At 43.0% G+C, this 23,614-nt stretch overlaps 4 protein-coding genes and 3 non-coding genes across 13 annotated transcripts in view; 2 read left to right on the top strand and 5 right to left on the bottom strand.

Annotated features, from left to right (window-relative positions):
* Positions 1–424: 424 nt before the first annotated feature.
* SPCS1 (signal peptidase complex subunit 1) lies at positions 425–3,062 on the bottom strand. The gene is made up of 4 exons (XM_005142266.4): positions 2,622–3,062; positions 1,921–1,980; positions 1,518–1,604; positions 425–627 (listed from the first exon to the last, which is right to left on the bottom strand). Exons 1-4 carry the CDS (start codon positions 3,045–3,047, stop codon positions 505–507), a joined length of 696 nt encoding a protein of 231 aa, XP_005142323.2. The 5' UTR covers positions 3,048–3,062; the 3' UTR covers positions 425–504.
* GLT8D1 (glycosyltransferase 8 domain containing 1) lies at positions 2,906–10,630 on the top strand. Its single transcript, XM_005142249.4, has 10 exons — positions 2,906–3,396; positions 4,601–4,660; positions 4,755–4,853; positions 6,180–6,396; positions 7,064–7,181; positions 7,694–7,778; positions 8,011–8,123; positions 8,656–8,822; positions 8,992–9,104; positions 9,774–10,630. The coding sequence occupies exons 2-10, from the start codon at positions 4,645–4,647 to the stop codon at positions 9,962–9,964; spliced, it is 1,119 nt and encodes a 372-aa protein (XP_005142306.1). The 5' UTR covers positions 2,906–3,396; positions 4,601–4,644; the 3' UTR covers positions 9,965–10,630.
* A 1,595-nt stretch (positions 10,631–12,225) lies between these two features.
* GNL3 (G protein nucleolar 3) lies at positions 12,226–21,488 on the bottom strand. The gene is made up of 15 exons (XM_031042988.2): positions 21,360–21,488; positions 21,117–21,175; positions 20,519–20,656; positions 19,813–19,923; positions 19,565–19,648; positions 18,933–19,068; positions 17,962–18,065; positions 16,538–16,673; positions 15,954–16,041; positions 15,385–15,568; positions 14,601–14,743; positions 13,786–13,922; positions 13,031–13,230; positions 12,652–12,730; positions 12,226–12,561 (listed from the first exon to the last, which is right to left on the bottom strand). The coding sequence occupies exons 1-15, from the start codon at positions 21,370–21,372 to the stop codon at positions 12,473–12,475; spliced, it is 1,701 nt and encodes a 566-aa protein (XP_030898848.1). The 5' UTR covers positions 21,373–21,488; the 3' UTR covers positions 12,226–12,472.
* LOC115945349 (small nucleolar RNA SNORD19) lies at positions 15,030–15,105 on the bottom strand. The gene has a single exon (XR_004079713.1). It is a non-coding gene; the product is annotated as a small nucleolar RNA SNORD19 (small nucleolar RNA).
* On the bottom strand, positions 15,639–15,716 carry LOC115945350 (small nucleolar RNA SNORD69). Its single transcript, XR_004079714.1, has one exon. It is a non-coding gene; the product is annotated as a small nucleolar RNA SNORD69 (small nucleolar RNA).
* Positions 18,803–18,875, bottom strand: LOC115945348 (small nucleolar RNA SNORD19). Its single transcript, XR_004079712.2, has one exon. It is a non-coding gene; the product is annotated as a small nucleolar RNA SNORD19 (small nucleolar RNA).
* A 24-nt stretch (positions 21,489–21,512) lies between the features above and the next one.
* PBRM1 (polybromo 1) overlaps positions 21,513–23,614 on the top strand; it is a 65,035-nt gene continuing 62,933 nt past the window's right edge. For all 7 annotated transcript variants that reach the window (XM_034066409.1, XM_034066414.1, XM_034066412.1 and 4 more), the window contains exon 1: positions 21,513–21,642. The gene's annotated coding sequence lies outside the window, so the exon portion shown is untranslated. The remainder of the gene's footprint in view (positions 21,643–23,614) is intronic.

The raw sequence follows: 23,614 nt of genomic DNA, 5'->3' as shown, positions 1-23,614 counted from the left end.
TGAGCAAATTTATTTAAGCAACAACTGCCACTGTGTAATCTATCCTAGGAAGTTTCCAGCTCTTAGCCTTGTTCAGAACCCTGGGCTACATAGCCTTTTACAGGACTTGTTAAAACCTGACCATATGGATGGATTGTTTTACACATGGTTAAAGATATTTTAGCAGAAATCCAGATGTTGATTATTTTCTTAGGCTATGGCAACAGCTTAACTACACTTGATTTGATTTGCTGTGTTCCTTTTTACTAGAATACCCAAGTGAGACATGACCTCCAGTAGCCTTTGGAGGTTAATCCCTCCCCACCTTTGCCTTCCCAGTGACTTCAGGGACACTCCAGCCAAGATTTACAGTTTTCATGTTCTCTGCAGATCTTGGTGTACTGATAGTAGTATACAAAGCAGTAAGAAAACAACTAAACACCAAGCCAAGAAGTATCATTTAGTGGAAATGCATTTAACAAAATTTAACAAAGTAACAGCATAAAGAACTAGTGGGGACGGAGTTTAGCTTTTAGCATGTCTCTTTGGCTTTCTGTCTGCTGGCTTCTTTTCTTCTGTTCCTGACTCCTGGACAGGGAGCCACTTCAGAGGATTGCGACGGTACATAGGCCATGGAGGGAGTGTTAGCTTAGAGAAAAGGAATGAAGGCAAAACATGTAAATCAAGATGCTAGAGAAGTGTACCAATTAGTGTTCAGAAAGTTTGCATAATTTCATATTATAAAGAGATATATATATTTACATTGTATCCTGCATAACCATTGGTGACTAAAGGACCCCAGCAAATTGCAAGGAGGAGGAGGACTACACCCAGCCTGAAGTTAAAAGGATACCCCTGGATTACTGAGGTAACACCAGCAACCCAGCCTCTCCAATGCCTCAGTGAAACCTCCGATATCTGGCCTCAGAGCTAAGACTGTAGTAACACCAACTTCGAGGATGTTTAGATCGAGAAAGCAGATGGTTGGTGATGCCACAGAACTATAGTGTCTTTTCAAAATGGTAGTACGTGTGTGTTACGTAGTGATAGGACAAATCATGTTGCATCTGAACACTCAAAAGGTGTAAGAACCACATGCAAGCCTGCATTCAGTGTGCTCCGACTGGAATGGGACACCTCATGCAGGAATAAGGAATTACTCTTGTAATTCTATGCTTTGTGTCCTCACTTCTCTCCTAAGGTGGCATAGGCCAGCTGCACATTTTTTGTGACAAGCTGCTACTGCACAGAAAGCCTCACTGTCCTTTCTAAGTGCTATCAGCTTGACTTAAAAGTAACATTTGATTGAAACAAAAAATAATTCTAAAGCAGTATTAAACTGCAGTGTTCTCTACAATCTGACTAGCCTTTGAGAAAAGGCATTTCCTGGCTTGTAAAGCACTTTCTACAAATCAGAGAAAGTACAAATATGCATCAAGAGTCAGAATTATATAGGAAACATTTGTCGGTGTTGACAGCCCCTTAATGATTAATGCAGGTGCACATATTTTCTGGTTTGGGAGCAAAAAAAAATTTACCAAACACGATAAAGCAAATCCAGCCATAACTATGTAGACGGTCCATCCAAACTGCTCAGTGATGTAGCCATAGATAAAACCAATTATCTGCAAAACAAAATTTAAAGAAATCACACTTAAAATGAACAATTTGCCATGCCATGATTAAGTGTGCCTGGGAAAGCTAAGAAAACTAGATGTTTTCAAGAGCACAGTTCCCACATCTTTCTAACCTTGTTTACAAAATTGTAGACCAATGATGAAAGTAAAATACTGAAAGAGGAAAAGTCTGAATCCATGAGAACCCCCTTGAATTTGTTGTAAGCTTTTAGTGACCCACTTTAGCCAGATAATAAACCCCAACTTGTTTGTAAGATAAGAAAACAAAATCCTGGTTGTTACTGCCTATAACTGATATACTTACTGCAGAGACAAGAATGATTCCTTGAAAAATCTGTTCTGCTAATTTTTGGCCCTTGTAGTCCTGTGGAAAGAGAGATCTTGTCACCCAAACCACAAACCTGCCAGTTCAAACTCTTTCAGGTGAGCATCTGGGGACAGCCCCATCACGGCTTCTCAGCTTTTCTGTTCAACTGTCAAACCAGACTGATGTTACTTTTCTTACATTGTCTGGATTACAAGTGTAAAAGAGTTAAGTTCTCAATTCAATTAACCCCTACAGTCTTCACCACACCATCTAAAAATAAAAGCAAACAATGTCTGTAAATAATGCAAGTTCAAGATATCATTATAGTTTGCTAAATATCATGAGGTAAACGCTGTAAACACACCCCCCACCCAGAAGACATGCTTCAGAGGATATGGATTTATGCCACCTGTGTTCGCATGAGTGGCTTTAACAAAAACTCTTTGCCTTCTGGCTGTATACAGCACAGGTATACAAGTACGGAGGGATCTCCTCTCTCAACTGTATATTACTTTAGTTTTACAGCACATTAAAGCTCTAATTTTCAGACTCAAAAATAAATCGCAATGACACGAAGTGCCACCCCGCATCCACAGCACGGAGGAAGGGGATGGCTGGAACCTGCAGGCAGCGCTGCAAGCAGCAGCGACAGGCGAGGAGGGCCGGGGCTAGTCCAGCCCCCCACGGCGCTGCCCTACCATCTGCGTTGGGATGGAGCGGAAGATGTTCAGCATGGCGGCGGAGACCGGTGGCTCGCACTCCTCGTCCTGCTCTTCTTCGTCGTCGCCGTCGTCGCCGTTGTCTTCCTCTTCCTCTTCCTTGTCTTCCTCGTCCTCTCCACCACTCTGCGAGGCGAAGCTGTGGCTCAGACTGTCCTCGGACTCAGTACGGTACCGCCTGCGGTGCGGCAGAAACGGAAGAGGGGTGCTGATCTGGCCGGAAGCACTCCTCTTCCGCTCCGCCCCGTCCTTCGTCAGCCCGGGGGGGCAGTCCTCCGCTTCAGCCATCGGTTCCGCGCTGCTGTTGCCGCTGTTGTCGCCGTTGCTGTCGCCGCTGCTGTCGCCTGCCTCTGCTGTCCCAGGACCGGGACTCGGCCTCAGGCTCGTTGTTCTTCGAGCCGCCATCGTCCTGCTCCTCGTTCTCACCTGCCAGCACCAGCGGGACGCTGTCTCCCTGGCAACGGCGGTTTTGGGCCGCTCTGAGGGGCCTTCTGCCTGCACGTCTGATGCGCCTGCGTCGCTGCCTGCCCAGAATCTACGTGGATTTGGCAGGCGGCGGGTGGGCATTGCTCGCGAAGCCGCCGCCGCTCCGTTAAGTGCCCTCGAACGGGCACGGTGCAGCCTTCGCCTTGCGGTCGTCAGGCATCGTTGTGGACACCCACCCGTTCGGTTGCTCTTGGGCGTGGGAAGGCGGTCGCGGGGACCGCTCGCTGCCGAGGTGGCAGTTGGCGGCGGCGCGGGGACGGTCGGTGAGGTAAGCGGGGGTCTCGGTAGAGGAGGGCTGGGCCCGGCCCAGCCGGCCTCGGAGCGGAGCTCTTGCAGCTTTGCCCGTGCTGTGCCTCCCACACTCAGGTGGCCGTGTGCCCCGTGTGAGGGTGGTAATGGGCTGCGGCAGTGTGGCCATTAGCAGGTGTGCAGAGGTTCAGTGTGGGGTTTTGTCTCCAGGCTCTGGTAAAGTCGGCCTGAAAGTGGCTCAGGTACCGGCCGCGGTGGTCTCGCGGAGGGACGGGAGCCCTGTGTCGGCCCGTGCCCCCTCAGCGAGGCCGCGGTGGGTGCCGGTGAACCCCGGCAGCAGCGCTGGGCTGGCACCGGCTGTGGCTCCTGGTGCCCCTGGCGGAACCGCGACAGCGGGAGTACCACAGTTGTGTCTGACACACGGAATAGTCACCACGCAGTTTGCGGTGTTTAATGTGGAGGCTTTGCAAGGGGGTTAATATAGAACTGTAGCTGCTGCTTAAAGTCTGCATGCTGGTAAGTTGGGAGTGCTTTCTGTGGGTCACTTGAGAGTTGCTTCATGCTCCAGGATGTGTAGTTCTTGTTCTGATTTCACAGTCACATTTACCGTTAATTAACGAGTGCGTTTGAATTGCATACCAAAATTGCATCGCTGCATTGTGGTTTTACTCCCTTCTTTAACAGGATAATAGCTTCTCTCACACTTTCGTGTGGTGATACTTCAGGTGATGCTGTTTTCTGTAGAGAATGAGAGTGCATAGTGCTATGTGTTAAAATCTTGTAAACACTGGCCTGCCAAAATCTTGCGCTTAGGTATGGAAAGAAATGTATAATCCTTTGCCTTGTTGCTGGGGTGCTTCTAGTTCAGATGGTTAAACAAATTGGTTCAACAGCGAAGAAACCATATGTAATCTTCCAGATTCTTTTCAGATCAGTTTTGACTGGCAGTTTTTTTTCTGTCAGTGAAGTATGTGGCAAGATCTGTATGTCTCTCTTTCTATCTCAGAGTTCTTCTTTAGATACATCATTGTAGATATGTCATATGCACTTACCAAGACACCACACTCTGTTATTAAAAGGTGGCATATAGTTTTATCTGTTTTAAGAGGAGAAGACATTCGCTACATTTGGAAACTGTTTCTGGCACTCTTGGTGACTGTGCTATGCCTTGTGTAAGCATGCACTGGAAGCAAAGTGTGACTGCTGTGGTTTTTCTCTTTCAGGTTTGCGGGAATCTTATACCAATAAATAAAATAACAAGAGAAAAATGTCGTTAAGGAAAGGTATGTGCTCATGTGTATATTTAAGTTTTTAAAACTCTCATTTCCCAGTCTTTCTCTGGTTATATTGATACACTTTTTTCTTCTAAATTTTCAGTGAACATTTCCATCCTTGTAGTGGCTGTTGTCATATTTTTGCTAGTTCTTCATCATAACTTCCTAGGCCTCAGTGACTTCTTGAAACGGGAGCTGACAGGTATGTTGGGTTTTATTTTCATTTTAAAATGAGCATTTTTTCAAGATTGCTGGGGAAGCGCATGCTCTGGCCAGACAGAAACCACCACATTGCTGAAATAATGGGTATGATAATGATCATTTGTTTACATAACAAGATATGATTTTTGTACTCTTTTTTTTAGTAGATCCCTGTTCTCTTAACCAAGAAACTTCATCTTGGTGGGCTTGTCTGTTCTTGCTGTCCTTTGACTTGGTCAGGAAGCCAGGAGAGAAAGCAGTAAGGGTTCCTTTCTTAATGGCTTTAGAAGTCATTAAGTTATGATTCAGTTTATTTAGCAAAGCCTTTTAGTTTTCAGGAGACTACTTTTAGGAGCTGCATGTAGTCCCACAGAGCCTCTCCATGTCCCCAGTTTACCATTCCTGGGAGCTGTGATATCTAGGTAGCAGTTGCACAGGTGCTTCCCAACAGCAGTTGAATTGGAGCCTGACAGACCTTAACCAGCAATTGATTGAAGTCAAAGCTGTTGAGTTCTGTCATCAGGAAATTGCAAACAGAAGCAGAAGCCCAGCTTTGTGAACAGCAGACTACTGCCCACAAACTGCCAAGTCCCTGTTTGCTGTGTTCCTCAAATTACCCCAAATTACCTAATATGTAATAGTCTAGCTCATTCCTTATAAAAGCTGTGGGTATAGGTAATGGCATGTTTTTACAGGTGATGTGGTCTTGTAATAAACTTCAATGCTGATCTCTCATTTTCCTATCTGTACACTATGAGTATAAATTCTTGAGAATTCAGCTTTGAAAATATAGTCTGCTCTGTGATCCCTGGAACAAATATGGAAGCTGTACCTCATGTCTTGATTTTCAGTGGGAAAGAATTTGCAACAGTGACTAATTTAGAATTTCTGTGTTCTTTACTGGTTCCTACCTTTGAAGAAAAGAAAGTGTAAGAGAAAGAGGGAAGGGTGATGTGGAGAAGACTAGAAGGTGGATTGGGTAAATGGGAGGGAAGTCAGATTATAGGCATGGCAGGGGCATCCAAAGGTAAGTGCAACCTGCTGTACTTTAGGCCTCATTTTAGTACATTGTGCTGTGTGTGTATATGTATGGTTAAATGCATGTCCCTTATATGTAAGTTTTCCTCTTCATGCACATCTCAATTCTCAAGAGCAGGTGCTATGTTTTAAGTGTTTGATACTGGTTGGCATACTGTAATCTACACCTCATCTGAGATATCCAAGTGCTTGCAATAGTAGAAATAATTGAAGGTGTTGAAAATTTTACTGTGGTAATGTCTGTTTCATTTGCATAGAACAAGTATGTGATGCCATTTGTACTCCACAGATGCAAATCCATTAGGACTTCAGCCTATAGATTTCATACCTGCAGCTCCCCAGAGGCTGGCAGATGAAACGAATGATAAGGAGATTTCTGTGGTCATTGCAGCATCAGATGAGAGGCTTGGGGGTGCAATTGCAGCCATGAACAGTATTTACCGTAACACCCGATCCAATGTGGTTTTCCATATTGTTGCTTTGAATGATACAGTGGATCACTTGAGGTAATGATCTTTTAATCAGATTCCTGCAATATTGTAAAACACTGTAAAGTGTCTCTGAGAAGAGGAAGAACTGACATTCCCTGGAACTGCAGTCCTTTAAATTGCAGTCCTGTCTGCTGCTGCTTATTGCAGCTTGTTCACAAGGCTGCTGTGGAGAGTCATTCCTTCTGGCAGTGCTTCAGAGAAGGGAAAGAGCCATCTTTTCTGGTGGGGTTCTATCCACCCCCTGGGGCTGGAATTTGTTGGTGGAGAGGTTGTAAAGTTTTTATATTTCTATATTTCATCTAAGCAATTCAAATGTTGGCAATGAATTTTCTCCATTTTTCTAGATTGTTCTTTGATCCTTTTATTTTTATCCATGTCTGTTCACACAAATGTTCTTTGTGAAGGACCTATAATAATAAGATAATTTTTTTCTAATAAAATAAGAAGCAACCTTGTGTGTTTCCCATGTTGCAGCTGTGCCATATGGTGGTAGTGTACATGCTCCTGCAGTCACAGAGAACACCACTGACATCAGCCCTACATAATTTTCTATATGTATGTTTGTTGGGTAGGGAAGTGAGTGGCCAGATCAAGATCAGTGTCACTGCTAAATTAGATCTCTTGTTTTTCATTTGGTCTTTGTCTCATTTAACGGGATCTGTGCCTTCCTTTCTTTTTGCAGGCTGTGGCTAAGTAACAGTGCTTTGAAAAATCTGAGATACCGCATTTTGGATTTCGACCCTCGTGTCCTAGAAGGGAAAATAGAAGTGGATCCTCAAAAGACAGACACCTTAAAACCAGTGAGGATGATGTTGATAACTTTTTTCAATTATTAGATAAACAACCAGACATCAAACCCAAATCTCTTGCCATAGAAGCAGTTTTTTACAATGAAATTCCTAAATTTCTGTAAGAATAAATTTCCAGATAGTGAGAGTATGGATCTGAAATCTACCTGTGCATGCCTCATATCGTTTTTTGCTGCTGGCTACAGTGAAACACAGCAGCTTGCATGTCAAGCATGTTATCAGCTCAGAGATACTACAGGTATATGTGGAGAAATAAGACATTCTAATATAGACCAGTTTTTAAGTTAGTTTATTAATGCACAAATTCATAGGAAACCAGGAATTGATGGAACCTGTTTATTTTAAATAGCTTCTAGGATATTGCTGCCTATTCTTCTTCCTTGGTAGAAGTTGTTTTGGACATTATTATCATACATAAGTGCCAGGAGGATCAGTCAATTCCACATTAATGTTGGCAATTTGTCATTTAATTCTTCACTTACCTTGCTTTCATTTTTTCACAGCTAACCTTTGCCAGATTCTACTTGCCTAGCTTGGTACCTCATGCAGAGAAGGCTATCTATGTGGATGATGACGTAATTGTACAAGGTATGGGACTTTGCACAGCCTTTTGCCACTGGCCTTATGCTGAGGTCAGTATGCCATCTCTTACAGTACCAACACCTTCAATTTTGAGCAAAGATGTAAAAACTTTGTAAGCATGAGTGAGTTGAATTAAACTGTGTGGTTTTATCTGCTGTAGCAATGGACTGAACAAAATGTTACTCAGCACTTAGTTAGGATTGCTTTTAATTTTTCTGTGCTTGCTTCCATTTTCCAGATGATATTCTTGAACTTTACAACACTCCCTTGAAGCCTGGACACGCAGCTGCATTTTCAGATGATTGTGACTCAATCACCAATAAAGTTGCTGTCCGTGGAGCAGGCAATCAGGTCTGTTTGATTCAGTGGCAGCAATACTATAAAGCCCAGACTTTGGAAACAGGCACTGGGATTTAAATTTCTTGCAGTGAACTAAGAGATTCCTACACAAATTAATTACTCTGTCATTTGGTTACAAATGACACCTGCAGTTTCTATTTAGGCACAGTAAAAGCACTTCACATTTTTACTGTGCTTTACAATGAGGGCAATTCCCAGTGTGGAACAGCAGATCTTAGAACACCAGAGGGAGAATTTTTCATTTGTGAGTGTTTAAAAAAATACTTTTTCTGGGAGTGGTACCATATTAATAATATGATATTTTAAGACTGTGCAGTATGCCTTAAAATATATAGCTTATAAAATCATATTGTTTTTTAATGTTAGACCTCATAAGTTTTCTTTCTCTCATTTTACAGGAAGGGGTATTTGCTTTAACTACATGAAGTAACACTTATGTGTTGAGAGTTGTGCAAAATTTTTCTTTGAATAGTAATTTGACCATGTTCTAGGCTAATTTCTACTCTCTTTTCCCTCCCCCCAGTATAATTACATTGGGTTTCTAGATTACAAAAAAGAAACCATCCGAAAGCTTGCCATGAAAGCCAACACCTGCTCTTTCAATCCAGGAGTTATTGTTGCCAATTTGACAGAGTGGAAATTGCAGAACATCACAAAGCAGTTGGAGAAATGGATGGCACTGAATGTAGTGTAAGTACCCTCAAGCTGGGGGCTACAGCACATCAGGGATTGGGATATGGTGACCCATATGTACTTGTATGTAGCTGTGGATACCTTCCATGCAGCTGCAAGGGAAAAATCAACTGATTTGGGGCTACATAAGCATTCTTTCCCAACTTCTTCTCATCTTCTCTTCTAGAGAGCAACTTTACAGTAGGACTCTGGCTGGCAGCATTACAACACCTCCATTGCTAATTGTATTTTACAAGCAACATTCCAGTATTGACCCCTTGTGGAACGTCCGGCATCTTGGTATGTATGAAACACTTGTGATACTGCTCCCCTGGTGTTTTTCCAAGTCTGTAGCTGAACACCTAGTTGATAATGCAGCAAACGGATCTTTGCCCTTCTCTTTTTATACCTTGTTCTTTAAGAAACTGCTTTGCAGTTCCATCTCGGTGCTTGTTGGCATGATTCCTCATGTCCTTTTATTTAATTGCTAGGGGGATAGTTCTTGAATTGACCTACTTTCAAATTACTTCTCATTTCTCTTTCCTTTTTCCACGTATATATTTCCATGTATCTGAAGTGATCCTAGATGTTCTTCCAAGACTGTTGAGAGGAACAGATATTTCTGTCTATGCTGCTACTGGTCAAAACCCAGTGCTGGGAAAGCTTCCTTAGGCTTTGTTTCCAGTGAACAATACACAGGCTGCAAATACATCTGGTTATTAAGGGGATTTTAAAGAACTTTGAGGTTAAGGCAATACATGAAAATAGATACTGAGACAGGTCAAAGCAGCATTCAGTTGCGCCTGATTGTTTTTCACTTCATCCTGATTTATGCCTCCCACATCACCTCCTTTCTCTGTAAATGACAATATTTCTTTCGTTAAAATTCTTTGTTTTGATATTAAAATATTGCATATTGGTGTTTCTGCTGCCTTTATTTTAGGCATTAATGCTTCTTTTTCAATAAAGGGTCTACTGCTGGAAAAAGGTACTCTCCTCAGTTTGTGAAAGCTGCCAAGTTGCTCCATTGGAATGGACATTTCAAGCCATGGGGAAGAACAGCTTCATATGCTGAAGTCTGGGAGAAGTGGTATGTTCCTGACCCTACAGGCAAGTTCAGCCTAATCCGCAGACATTCAGAAGCCTATGAAGCAAAGTAGAGCCCATTTTAATAACTGGTGGCATTTTCTCAGGAAACTTCTGGAGCCAAGCAGGACTTTTGTGTTTAGCCAACTTGTATTTTAGAGCAGTCCTTTTGCCTTCTGGAGCACGAGGTGAGGCAATAATTCGGGTGCAGTTCTGAAATGCACAGGTCCAAAGGAGACTCACTTGTGTGACAGAAGATGCTACATCATCAGCACTATAGAAAGCAAGGGAATATCTCCATGAACTAGCCCTTTTATTAGTTCATTTCTGTTTGTTGTGCATTCTGCTGCTCTTTACTACAAGTCTTCTAGAAGAGAAGCTACAGAATGAAACATTTCTAAGAACAAGATACATCTTCAGCTGGTGCTTGCACCATGCAAATCTTGCACAGCAATGTACTGTCATTAAGAGCTGCTTGAGTTTTGTTCTGGGTTTGTTTGTTTTCTTATCCTGTGAAATCGTTTCCTCAGTCCTTTCTTGCATGAAACCTGCTTCCACCCATTTCTTTCTTGCAGAATTCTGCAGAATCAAGGAGGTTTTTTTAAATATTTTTCTTTTTCAAGTATTACTTCCCTATGCAAAGTGGGTTTAACTGCCAGTGAACACTAAATCAGTTTTTGTAAAGTGGTGGAGAAAACTTTGTTCAAAAATAAAATCTAATTTTAACATGTTGACTCAAACCTCAGGTAATGGCTGATTTTAGTTTTGATCCTTGCAGCACATTTCCTTTGTAGTTAAATGCAATAGAAGTGATTGAAACTAAAATTATCTTATCTTTGCAAAAGCAATCTCATTCTAAAATTGTGCCAAGTGTTTATTGTAGGGATAAGGCTGTGTGAAACATTGTTATGAATTGTTCTTTTATTAAGTTCCTCATAGCTCTCTCGAGAGTATGACTGCTATAGAAGTTTTTTCCCACCGTGCCTTTACCAGTCTGACCCTTTAAGCTCATCAAGCAGGATTCCTATGCCCTTTTGCAGTCAGCTGCCCACCACTTTTTCTACAGGTAAGTTGTTTTTTTTAATAGTTGTATAGTTTGAGTAGTATTTGCTGATACATCCCAGCAGCTATTGTGCCAACTAGTCCATTTAATACGGGTTTGAACTTGAGCTGTTACCTGTACTCAGTAATACTGCTTGTGAACAGTCCTGAAGTCTTTTGTGTTAATGCAGTGATGGGCATGGTCTGGAACACAGGGCAGCAGAGACATAAAGGGCTCATTCATGTGTATGAGTATGGTTTTAATACTGCTTTGTAATTTAAAAGGATTTCCAACTGCTTGACTTGTTGCAGTCACTGCCTATAGTTGTCAGTGGTTTGTTTCATTTCTTTTCCTGGGTTTTGATGAAGAACCATTCTTGTCTTGCAGTGGTTATGAGTTAACAAAGTAAGTTAACAAACTTTGAAAGATTGTGCTAGATCAACTGACATCAACTTAATGCTGATGGCCAGGCTGTGTTTTAGCAGGCTTAAATAAACCGCATGGGTTTGTGTCTGCACTTGGGGCTTTTTTAAGCTGCCCAGTGGGACTGTGCCACAACATATATTTAGGGAAAATACAAGTATCTACTGAAAAACACAGAAACCAGACCTTTAAGTTCATAGGAGAAAAACAGATGTATAGGAGGAAGGTTCTTTGGTGTCAGGTGTTTATTCTAAATGCTTAATTCACTGAGCAACTGCAGGGCCTCTTGGGAATTCCCTTGTTATCCCAGTTGTGCTATAGGTTGTCATTGCCCAGGGCAATGTTTTGCTTTAGTTATCAGTTGTTGCCATGTATAATAGGTATCATCAGGAAATATGTCTGTTTGAGAGCATTGCCAGAACTAGTTCCCCAGTAAAGACAAATTACTAATATGCCAACATGTACTATACTAATATGTTAATCTATACTATACATATTAGTTGCCCATTACTGATCTCAGTTACCTTTCCCAGTGAAGGCTCTCAATACGTAAAGCAGTGCTTAGATAAAGCATTTTTGTCTAGCTGAAATTAAGTAGTGTTTTCTGGCCAACCTCTACATATGAAAGTCCTACAAGCTTTGTAAAAGCATACTAAAAAGTGACTTAAGTCATGTTCTAGTACAGCATCTGTAATCCTTTAAGAAAAATAAATCTCATGAAGGGGGGGATTAAAACTTATCTTGAAATTTAATTTCTTCAACATGACCAGAATTAAATGTTTAACACTGTTTTTCAAAGAAAAAGGCAAAGAGTTTATCTTTTTGAAACATCTTTTTATAAGGCAAAGTGAACAGACTAACTCAGTCTAATAGGAATTCTTAAAATAGGCTTTAATACAAGAAATAAAGATGCATACAGTCTGTTTCCTAGCCTTACCTAAAATCTGGAATCATCAAGGGAGATACACTATTATATACATTATTTGACACAGCAATAATTATGAATCTTTGCAGCAGCTCTGTTATGCAGTATTCCTCCAACTTCTGCCACCACCCACGTCCTCATGACTGGTCTGAAAGCCAGTAATGAGTCTCCAGTGTCTTCATACACAATTCATTACACATAGTCTGTATTAAAATCATAGGCATCATCTTCATCTGCTGTCTTATCCAAGTTGAGCAACACTGAGTTGGAAAGTTCGCTTTCTGAGAAAAGAAAATCATGTGTTAGTGAAACCAATGCAAGTTCTAGTGTACCAAGAGGTTATATTTCAAGCCAGGGTTTTTAATACAGACCTGCTATTTGCTTTTCTGAATCTGTAGGACTTGTTTGTTTTCCAAGCTTTGTTTTCCTGGTGATCTGAACTTTGCTTTTCTGCAAGACAGAGAGGCCAGATGTGTTTTATTCAGACATCACTAATGAAGTCCTCCATGCAAATAAAACATAACAGAGACTGCCGATAGTGTGGATGTTCCCTTCTGTAGTCGGTCAGGAACACACTGACCTAGAATAATGTTAATTCTTTAATTAAGCAAAAAACTGAACCCTTATCTCCAGGATTTTTCCTGGTGGCTCCACAGTGCCAACATCTTCTCAGTTTATAGCAGGATCCTGACTGGTTAAATGGTGTCAGGATCTAAACAAGTAGAAGAAGCCTAATGAAACCTGATTTACCTCTTCGACATCCATTTCTTCTTCAAAGTTGTTTGGATCATCATCGCTTTCTATGAAATCCTCCTCTTCTTCCTCCTCCTCCTCATTCTTGCTTGTTTCTAAGTTTTCCCACTCTGATGCTTCCTCTGTCACTATTGTCCCATTTGCCATACCAGCTGACTGAAAAATTATGCTGTTTGCTGGACTGGGACATTTTAAAGCTGAGACAGAAAAATAGGAAGTGCCTGTTAGGTCACTGATAGATGGTACCAGATGTAATGCCTACCCCTGACAGGACAGGCACTTCAAGTCAGGGCTAGACAAAGACAATCCTGCCCCATCCTTTCCACAAGATGACACTCCCATGTAAGCAGCTAGAACAAAGGACAATTCTCTGAGAATAGAGCTCCCTAAGGCATCTATGTAAGATTGGTAGGAGCTGAAAGACTTGGAATCGGAACACTGATTGTACTGTTGGCCAAATTAGCCACCGTTTATGTGCTCCACAACAGTCTTTACCTCTGTTTTCTGTTTAGGAGAGTTAGTTCAGATGAGCAGAAACTAAGAACTAGCAGGGGTAACTTGTGTTAAGGCAGCACAGAGATGCACTGTTCTGTTGCGTCTGAATCCATTTCTTTCTTAAAAGGCTTGTATTATTCACTGCATGTTGGCAAAGCTATCATATAAACCCCAGGAAGACTTCCCTTCAAAATCTTCTATTAAAATGACTACTACCCAGTTTTAATGGTAGCAGTGCATTACAGTAACAGTTCTACCTTGAACAGTGTTGTTGTTTTCTTCTTCTAGGTTTGTAAAATTAAAGCACTCTTGCATTTCAGCTATTTTGTCTTCTGTAAGGTATGGTGGCAGTGTCTGAGATTCTGGAGGTTGTGAGTAGTAGCTTATTTTAGCTCTGGAAAAATAAAATTCCAGCATTAAGAAACAACCAAAGATAACATAGTTAAATCACTGTAGTTAAAAATAAAACCCAGAGCACAAGCCTCAGATTTCTCAACCTAACAATTCATTTATTATCCATTTAATTGCAGTTAAATAGCTACTTAATTTTTGGCTCTGAAGTTGTCAATAACAGATTAAGTGGATAGCCCACTCCTGAGAGGAAACAGAAATGGTACGCTTTGTCACCACAAATCATCTGCCTGTAAAATCACGAGCTGTGAATGCAGCTGAATCATTCGAGCAAGGGAAATAGTCACGCTCAACTACTGATTCTGAGTTACATTTCTTCCCACTCTTACAATAATACACGAACCACTATGAATTCCTGCAGAAAATCTGCCACATCTTTGTCCTAGGGAAGAGGACTACATGGACTCAGTACGTAAGAGGAAGGCAAATTTCCCTAACAGTTATAGCAGAAGTCAGCAAAGTGGCTACAGAGTAATGTACAATATGATTTGATTCCTTCCATGTATCCTTCACTAATTTAGAAAGTTATCTATGGATAGTGTTCTCTGTATCTGTTAGACAATCCATCACTCTTTAGCAAAGTAAAATGTAGCCCCTGTGGTGCTGGATTAACAAAGTAGAAACGGTGAGCAGCATAAAGCAAAGTTCAGAGCATACTTACCCAGTCCAGTCACAAAGAAGTACTTTAGTGATATTCTCTATGTCAGGAACACCTCCCTTTTTCAGCATACCCCTTTTCTGAGCCAGTAAAGCTAAAAACTCTTCAGTGTTCTCAAAATCTGGGATGCTATAGCGCATAATTACCTAGAGCAGAAGAAAACATTGCATTCTGAAAGAGGTACCCAGTTTTCTCCTAAGGTTTAGGAAATAAAAAGAGCAAATAAAATCAGATTACAATAAGGATGAACGAGTATGTGAAGAGCTATTTTTCTCTTGCACATGGGAGTAAACATTCCAAAGCAAAATGCCTCCTTCATCAACAAATTCATCTGCCATTCACCCATAGTAGTGGGTGTATAGAGACAGCACACAGGTTTGTGAAAACAGTTATTGCAGAACTAAATGGAAATTAGGCAGTTAATTTACTTGAAACTGGAGTGAAATCAGAGTTGGATCTGAAGTCTTCATTGTAATAATAGGAAAGAGTCAGAATATCTTCATTTTTCACTCTGTGATAATGTAATGACATCTTAAAAGCAAGTTGTTTTTAAATCAGAAAAGTTATAGAGAAAACAACCTCTGGCTGGCAGGATTATGGCATGTTGCTTCTGCTTGCCATTCCAAAGAATGAAAGATCACACTCTGTGTTGCCATTTTGTCTGATTAGAAGAAAGCAGTGCAAAAGCTACCAGAATTAGTAGAAGTGAAACAAACTTTTGTTACTAGTCTAAGAAACCTTGAGGAATCAAGTGCACTGAGAGATGTGGAAAAAGCTCAGAGCTCACCTGCTGTTTATTGCAGTGACTGAGAATTGCACATATTCCTTCAAGCAGATCTGCAAAGTCTGATTCTTCAGTGTCTATGATACTTCTCAAGGCCAGAACCAGGGCACTGTTGGAGGGATCTGCAATTATACTTGGACTGTCCAACATCTTTGTCTGTTTATCAATGTGCACAATTTGCATGGACCTATTCAGGGAGAAACACACTGTGAATAGATAAGCAACTAAGCAAAGATTGGTAATGGTGAGGGATGCAAGATACAAAGCTCAGCGTTGGACTGAATCCACTTCATGCAGAGTCAGTTTCAGTGCTTTTTCATCATATGCTTTGTGTAGGACAGAAATCTAAACATACAAAAAAAGCAAGTTTGTACACAGTGCTCTCTGTTGACAGCTTGCATCAGACAGATCAGTACCTTCCATCCTTGCAAATGGAAATGTGCATGTAAAACTGCTCACAGGGGTGTATTTTGCCCCAAATGGATGGAAACTGTACACAAGCTAACTCAAGGTAATCTGAACACCACAACAACACACAGGGAAATGAACAGCTTTTATCAGACTGAGCTTACTTGGTAACACCTCTTGTTAAGCCAACATTGCAAGCACGAACTCCTTTAAGGCTGTTGATTATGCTGCTCTTTCCCACATTAGGGAAACCTAAAGAAAACCACATAAATCCTTGTAAGTAAGAAAATAAACCTATGTAACACTGATCAAACATTGTTTCTTTCAGGTGTCTTTGGCAGAGTACATCTCCAGTGTAAGATCAGAGTTGGATCTGATGTCTTCACTACAGAAGTAAGACAAATTGTGTATCCTCATTTCTCACACTGATAACTGAGCGTAACATCACATACTGTATCAGGTAGAAGGAAGACACCACAAGCTGCGTGATACATAACCTGCTTCTCTTGTTGCCCTAAGCTGGTATATCAGCTAAAGGCTCTCACAACATGCCTCTCACAGATCACAGACACTACATACATTTAAATGTAACATAAATCATTGCCATCTGAAGACTTAGATGATAGTAAGGGCAATGACAAGAAAGCCTATTAGCATGTCATGTGTTAATTGCTTTACCCAATTTATAATACAGGATACCAAAGCTTTATGGGAGAAAGAAACTCTTCCTGTCTCTCTAAACACTTACCTACAACCCCAACCTGAATGGCTTTGTTTTGAGTCTTGCCATACCCTTGAAGAAGTTTCAAAAGGCATTTGGTTCCAAGACATTCACTGGTCCTTGATACATCAACACGTGCACGTCTCTTTGTGGAGTGCTCCTGCTACAGGATTCAAAGGCATAAAAAAACCCAAACTATGGTCAGGAGCTGCTTAGGAAAGTAAATACATATTGCTTAGATTTATTTATCAACTGTAATAATCTCTATTAGGTGAAAACAGGCTGAGAACATTGGGGCTGTTCAGCCTGGAGAAGACTGTGTGGGGACCTCATAGCAGCCTTCCAGTATCTTAAGGGGGCCTAAAAGGATGCTGAAGAGGGACTCTTCATTAGGGACTGTAGTGACAGGACAAGGGGCAATGGGTTTAAACAGAAGTTCAGGTCAGATATAAGAAAGAAATTTTTTACTGTTAGGGTGATGAGGCACTGGAATGGTTTACCCAAGGATGTTGTGAATGTTACATCCCTGGCAGTGTTTAGGGCTAGGCTGGACGGAGTCTTGGGTGCCATGGTTTAGTGTGAGGTGTCCCTGCCCATGGCAGGGGGATTGGAACTTGATGATCTTAAGGTCCTTGCCAACCCTAACTTATTCTATGATTCCATGTTACTGTGCTCTTTTAAACAGAAGGAATTAGCTTAAGAAATTGGCTGATCAGTTAAGTTACAATAAAAAGGTAGCCATCAACTACTAAGAGCAAAAGGAATGTGAACCAACTGACAGGGCTTGTGATTTCAGTTCAGGCTTTATTGCAGGTCTGTGATGCAGCCATGAAATAACTATGAACTTTTAGAAGGTAGAATCTTAAACCTCCAAATTCACTTCTTCAGTTGTTTGAAGGATTTCAAAACCTGCTGAGTTGCAGTTTCCACACTATTTTGTGGGAGGGTCTGTTTCACTGTGCTGTTATCACAGCTAAGATGTGTGAAGCATTATGTATTTATATGACTCAAATAAACATCTTCAAAGAGCTGAGACTAGGACCCAGGTTGCTAATCCCTCTGTACTCCTTATAAAATAATGTCTGGTGCTATCTTTATTGATAGCCACAATCAGGATGAATGCAGTAGTATTGCCTGCACCACTTTACCTACAAACAATTTAGATGTGATTGGTGCAACCATCCTATTCCTTATCTTCCTCCTTACAATAAGGAAAAAGAATTTCTTTTCCTGTAGTCCAGCACCTTGAGCACAAATGATAGGTATTTCAGCAGCAAGAATTCCTCCAAAGCTTAGTCGAAGTGCAAATACATATCCCAGTCACAGCAGTATAATCAAACAAGGGGATAAGGAATTTTAAAGGACAAGAGTTCCCATTTCTCAATGTGTTTCAACATGTATGATTACAAGCACGTACGGCTTAGTTGTGAGACAGCTTGCAGTGCTCTTACCAGAGTCTTGTCTTTCATCAGCGTTGCTGATTTAAAAGCAACTGTTGGAAACTCCTTCTTCAAATAATTCAACCATTTCTCTAAGTTCTCCTTTGGCACTAAATCTGGAAAAAAAGAGCACAGTCCTTTCAGTCCTTTGAATTTTAAATGTCACTGTGTAGGGGAAATTTAATGTGAGTCAGAAACAAAGCTGTTATTTTGTCCATTTAGTGTGTTCTTTTATGACAAATAATATTTGGCTGAAAACTAGCAAAATACTGGATACGTTGCCCAAAGGCAACCAGTGTTACAAAAAAATTGTATTTTCTGCCTCAAGGAGAACATACCAGAGTTATGTCTTAGGCCTCTGTATCAGGTTTTTAATGCTGGGATCTTGCTACAAAACTTCATACAGTACAATGTGATGTTCTGTGAAGGATTATCCTATCATCCCTGCAAAGGCTACTCTAATACAAAGTTCCCTTTGCTCTTTTTCACTGCTGGTAACTCCAGTAATATCCAGCCTTTTTAGCTGGCTTCACCTTTTCTGTGGACTCTTTCATACAGCAATGGAAGAGAGAAAATACTTCCCAAAGACAAATTTCAAATCCAACTACTGCACTCACTTACTGATCCTTAACTGCCACTGCCTCAGTGGGGACCAGCATGGTGACCTGCCCACTCACCTGTGCTCACAGAAATGTTAAGTAGTAAGATCTTTAACTGCTCTCAAATTTGTCTGAAGCTGGCCAATGCCCTCAGAAGTTACTGCAAAAGAAAGGGGCTAATGTGCATGCAATTGTCTGTTGTGTTTTCTTAGCAAACTAGATAAAAGGTGGAGGAAATGTGACACATTCAGTAGGGCAGTGAGCTCAGAGTTGGATCTTATGTCTTCAATTGAATCTCAGATTCTCTTACAATCTTCTTCATAGCTCATGTGCTGCAGGACCACAGTGACCAAGTAACAGTTCTTAAAAACCTGTGCCTCTTACCAATTTTGTTCAGAACCAGCACTAGCTTTTTGCCTTCTCCAGAGCAAGTTACAGCTTCCTCCAGTTGAGGACACCGGCAGCCCATTGGATCTCTTGCATCTAAAACCTCTAGAACCACATCTGAGGCCTCAATCACCTAGGTGAGAAAAGAGAAGACTTTCAAATAAGACACGACAGAGCATTTGACAGATGCCAACTCTGGAATAGCTGTGGCTTACAACAGTTACTGTTAGATTTCACAGAAAGATTGGTGAGGTTCCCCATGACTGTTCTTGTTGGAGCCCCTTTCCTATGAACTACAAACCAGAAAGGCTGAAGCAATTGTCATCTTTTTTCCTCCAAAGGCAAGAAATCCTTAGTACCTCCTTACTACAACAACTTTTTGATTACTCAGTATGTACTGGCATTGGCCCAAGAAGTCTAATGCCTCAAAGTGCTGAATGTCTCAGTAGCTCACACCAGACAAGACTGAAACCCTCACAGTTACTGTTGTAAAATCCCTTGCTCGAGAGTTAAATTTATCACAAGCAACCTTTATACTCTCCAGCAGCTGAGCAGGAATGCAAAAAAGGAAACTAACAAGTGGTCTCATTGCTGACTCTCATCTAATGATACAGAAATAGTTGTCTCACCTTCCTGAGCTCGCTGCAGAATGACTCCTTTGAGTTTTTATCCAGCCATTTGTTAGCTTTTGCTTTAGATTTTCTAGAGGATTCCTGAATACAAATAAAAATGAAGGGGAATCATTTGAGCATTTGCGCATTATACTCGCATGCTTATACAGCGAATATGTAACACATAATATACTGCTTAAGAAAATGTAGTTTTCAGGATTAGCTTGTATAAGCTTTAAAAAATCAAAATCATACCAGACACCTACCTTTCCCTCTGCTTTTTCCTTAATTTCGGCACTCTTTTTAGCTTCGAGCTTCCTCTTCTTTTCATGTTCTTTCTGTCTGTTGAGCTTCTGCTTTTGTTTTAGTTCTTCAAGCTGGTTACAAACAAAACCCCAAGCCAGATAAAACGTATCTGAAGGTAGGAAGGAAGACTGTTCTTTCTCCCTATTTACTTATTTCCGACCAAAGCTCCTGAGACAGCTCAGTCAGAAGTCATGGCTGTCCATGTGACACTACCCTGAAAAGAATAGTTGCCTTCAATTGCCTCAAAACCAGAGGCCATACAGACCCCAAAATAACAGCTGTCCAGCACACACATTGCAGCTGAAAAGGGTGGTGTTCTCATGTCACATTACACCATGCTGCAGACAGCAGATCCTTGTTTTCTGTACAATCACATAATGCCAAGACTTAACATTCTGATGGGATATCTGTGTATCTCAGCCTCACAGGCAATTTGGATCATGTCAGAAATGACATTTCCAGTGTGTTCATACACACAGTGATAAAATGTAGGTTAAAAATAAAAGAGCAAATTGTTACACCCAGTATAATGCTGGAAATAAATACAGGACCATTCGCAATCAACCACGAGTGCACATCTGGGTGCGCACATGTGCACACACAGAGCTCTCTTGAAGACAGGAATGCTCTCGGTTCTTGAACTCTTTACCACAAACTATATTTTACCCTCTGCTTTCTTTGCTCCGCTTCCCGTAGAAGCTGTTCCTTAAACGGTGCAGCACTAGGGACACCAGGATCTTTCTTAGGCTTTTTGCGTCCACGTTTCTTGGCCTCCTTCCTGACTTTTCGGTGGTGTTCTCTGATCTGAGGACAGGAACAAGAATATTTTCTCAGTTTAAGGAATAAAAGAAAGGGGGATGTATCCCTGCTAATTACAGATACAGAGTAAGAGTCGGTACGGTTCTGATTCAGACTGCAGTGTTTTATTGGATAACATCCCATCACAAAGCTACACGTGAACATACCAGCCCAAAATAATGCAAAATGCAACAAATGTACGCTCTTTTCTACATCATTCCCGGGCCAATGGTGACTGGAAAGGTAACTTCTCTACAGCCCAGACTCCGTGGACTTGCAATGTAACATCCTTACTGTGTACACGTTTCTGTAGTAGCTGTATATCAGTTACATATATATATATATATATATACATACTAGCTATATATAGCTTTAAAACTTAAAAACCCGGTTTTGCCGCTGAAGGAGTCAGCATGGAGCCCCCCATAGCCACAGCCCCCCCCACCCCAGGCCCTCCGGTTCTCACCTTCTTCTGGATCTTGTACCGCTTGTGGCACGTCAGCCTCTTGCTCGCCTTCCTCAGCTCTGCAACGCACGGCGCCGGTCAGCGGCGGCTCCCCGCGGCCCACCCGCCATGCCCCGTCCTCCAGCCCCGGTGTCCGCCGCCATTCGTTCGGCCACGTGCGGCCGCTCCCCCCCCCCGGGTCCCCGCCCGCTCCCCCCCCCCCCGCCTCAGTGTGCCCGCCCGAGCCCCCCGCCCGCCGCTCACTGGGCCGCCTCATGGCGCCGCCGGGCCCCGCTCGGCCGTTGCCCCACGTGGATACCCCCGCTCCTTCCGCCGGCGGAGCCCTGCCGTAAAGCGAAGCGGCCCTTCCTCGCCGGAGGTGTCGTGCGAGCTCAGAGCGTTTGGCGGCCGGGCGGGCTTTGCGGCAGCGGAGGGCTCGGCGCGACGGAGCGCGGCGGCACCGGTAGGACCGGTGGCAGCGGTGGCGGGGCCGGCGGCGGAGGGCGAGTACGGCCGCGGCTGTCGGAGGCGGAGCGCAGCCGGCTGGGTAAGCGGCTGGGAGCCGGGTCGGGCAGCCAGGGCGGCAGGGCCGAAACCAGAAGGCCGCTGCCTCCCTTTGTGTGGCCGCCGCGGGGCGCGCAGCAGCTCCGCCGCGCCGGGCCCCGGCCGGGCCCAGGAGAGCCCCGTTCCTCTCCGCGTTCTCCTGTCACCTCCCTCTTCCCCGCCTCCCTCCGCGACCCTGGCCCGACCACGGCCTCCTCGTTGTCTCCGTTCCTCGCTGCGGTGGCGACCGCGTTGGCTCCGGTGTCTCCCACCGGCCGAGCTCGCAGCGGTGACAGAAACCAACGGGTGGCTGCGGGCTGGCGGCCGCTACCGGGGCCTCGGGAGCGAGGCCCGTGCCGGTGTGGGTCGGGGACACCGTCGTGCCAGGCTGAGGGAGACGGGCGCGCCCGGTGCCCCGAGAGGTGTTTTCCTTTGTCTCTTGCTCCTCCTGCCCACAGTGACACCTCACGGGCAGGGAAGGGTGCGGGCAAGGGGCTTGGAGAAACCGTGTTTGGCTCTTTTGTTTCTTGTCCCGGTGTTGGTAAAGGATCGATGTGCTGTGCCGCTCGTTTCCTCGACAGCTTTGTCCCTTTAGAGCGTCCGGTTGCCGCTGTCCCACACTCACGCTGTAGCCAGGTTCGGTGTCATCCGTACGCGGGGGGGATGCTGGCTGTGTTCCCTTGTTCCGTTTGCTGAATTTACCATGTTTTAGTGAGTATTTCAGTGGAAACGTGGGAGATCCCAATAACGATCGACTTTTAGCTTTTTTTCTACTTGGAGGCAGAAAATTCCATGTGTGCTAGAATCTCATTGGCTTGTTTGAAGTGTGTTATCTCAAACGCGTGTCAAACCTGTTCGTTTAATTGGGTTAGGCTGGGTCATTCTTGTGGCCATCAGTCTAGCATGGCTCTCGGAAGAGGCAGCCTTCCACCCGTTGTGTCTATGTTAGTATACATATATGTTAGCAATGGCCAGAGCGTTTCTTACAGGCATGTCCATGGTTGTGTGACTTTTATTATGGGTGGTATGAGCAGTTATTAAGGAGACGCTGAAGCTCCCGGTTTTTGTAGTGGTGGAGATTCTTGGTGGGACTGTTGAAATACTTGTGAGCCAGCAGTTACATTGTAGAAGTATAGGAGACCAAGAGGTCCCTTCCAACTTGGTGTTCTGTGACATGCTCTTAAGTAAAACGTAATGCATTTCTGTGCACAGTGGGATTGGATTGTCTGGTTTTGAGCTGGGAGATCTAGAGAGAGGAGCCTGACGTTGAGTAGGAGTTTCGTGTAAGCAGTTCTTTCACTGAGTATTCATGATGTTGTTTAGACTGGTCTGTGTTTTGCACCTTCCTTGGTTATTAGAGGAGGAAAATGGTTTTGGTTGCACACAGAATGACCAGGTGTCTGGACAGTACAAGTGTGCACCAGTGTCTGCATATGGCTGAGAGCTGCAGCTTGCTATGTGCCTCAGGTAACTGAGGTGGAGAAGCCGCTGTGCAGTTTGGAGGTGCTGGTTGAGGGGATCCCCTACACCTTTATTTCAGGGTGGGACTGGACTGAGTGTACTTCTGGGTTTCTGGGTGAGACAGAATGATCAGTCCCAGGAGTCTGTCCTGCCTTTTACAACCACCAGCTTACGTTTTCTAACAGCCTCCACATCAGCAGGCGCTTGGCATTAGCTCTTTGATACTGTAGGTCTCAGATAAGAGTTGGAAGCAGTGCCAAAAAAGACAAGGCTGCACATCTCTTCCTGAGGTGAATTGCTGCTAATAGAGCACGGGGTTCTTCTATATGTGTGTGTTATGAAAATGCCAGAATACCAAAGAGGAGAGCAGTCTCTGGGGTTTGACTGGAGGCAGTAGTTGTATGAACTACACAGAAGCAATCATTTTGCCATTTGATGGTTCTGCACATTTGACATGAAATTTTGCAGGGGGAAAACTCAGAGACTGCTTAGAAATTGAAATGGGAAGATCTGTA

Source organism: Melopsittacus undulatus, chromosome 9 (assembly GCF_012275295.1).
Source record: "Melopsittacus undulatus isolate bMelUnd1 chromosome 9, bMelUnd1.mat.Z, whole genome shotgun sequence".
In the NCBI taxonomy this organism is placed as follows: domain Eukaryota; kingdom Metazoa; phylum Chordata; class Aves; order Psittaciformes; family Psittaculidae; genus Melopsittacus; species Melopsittacus undulatus.
The sequence above is the reverse complement of the archived record's forward strand: the minus strand, read 5'-3'. Positions and strand labels throughout refer to the sequence as shown.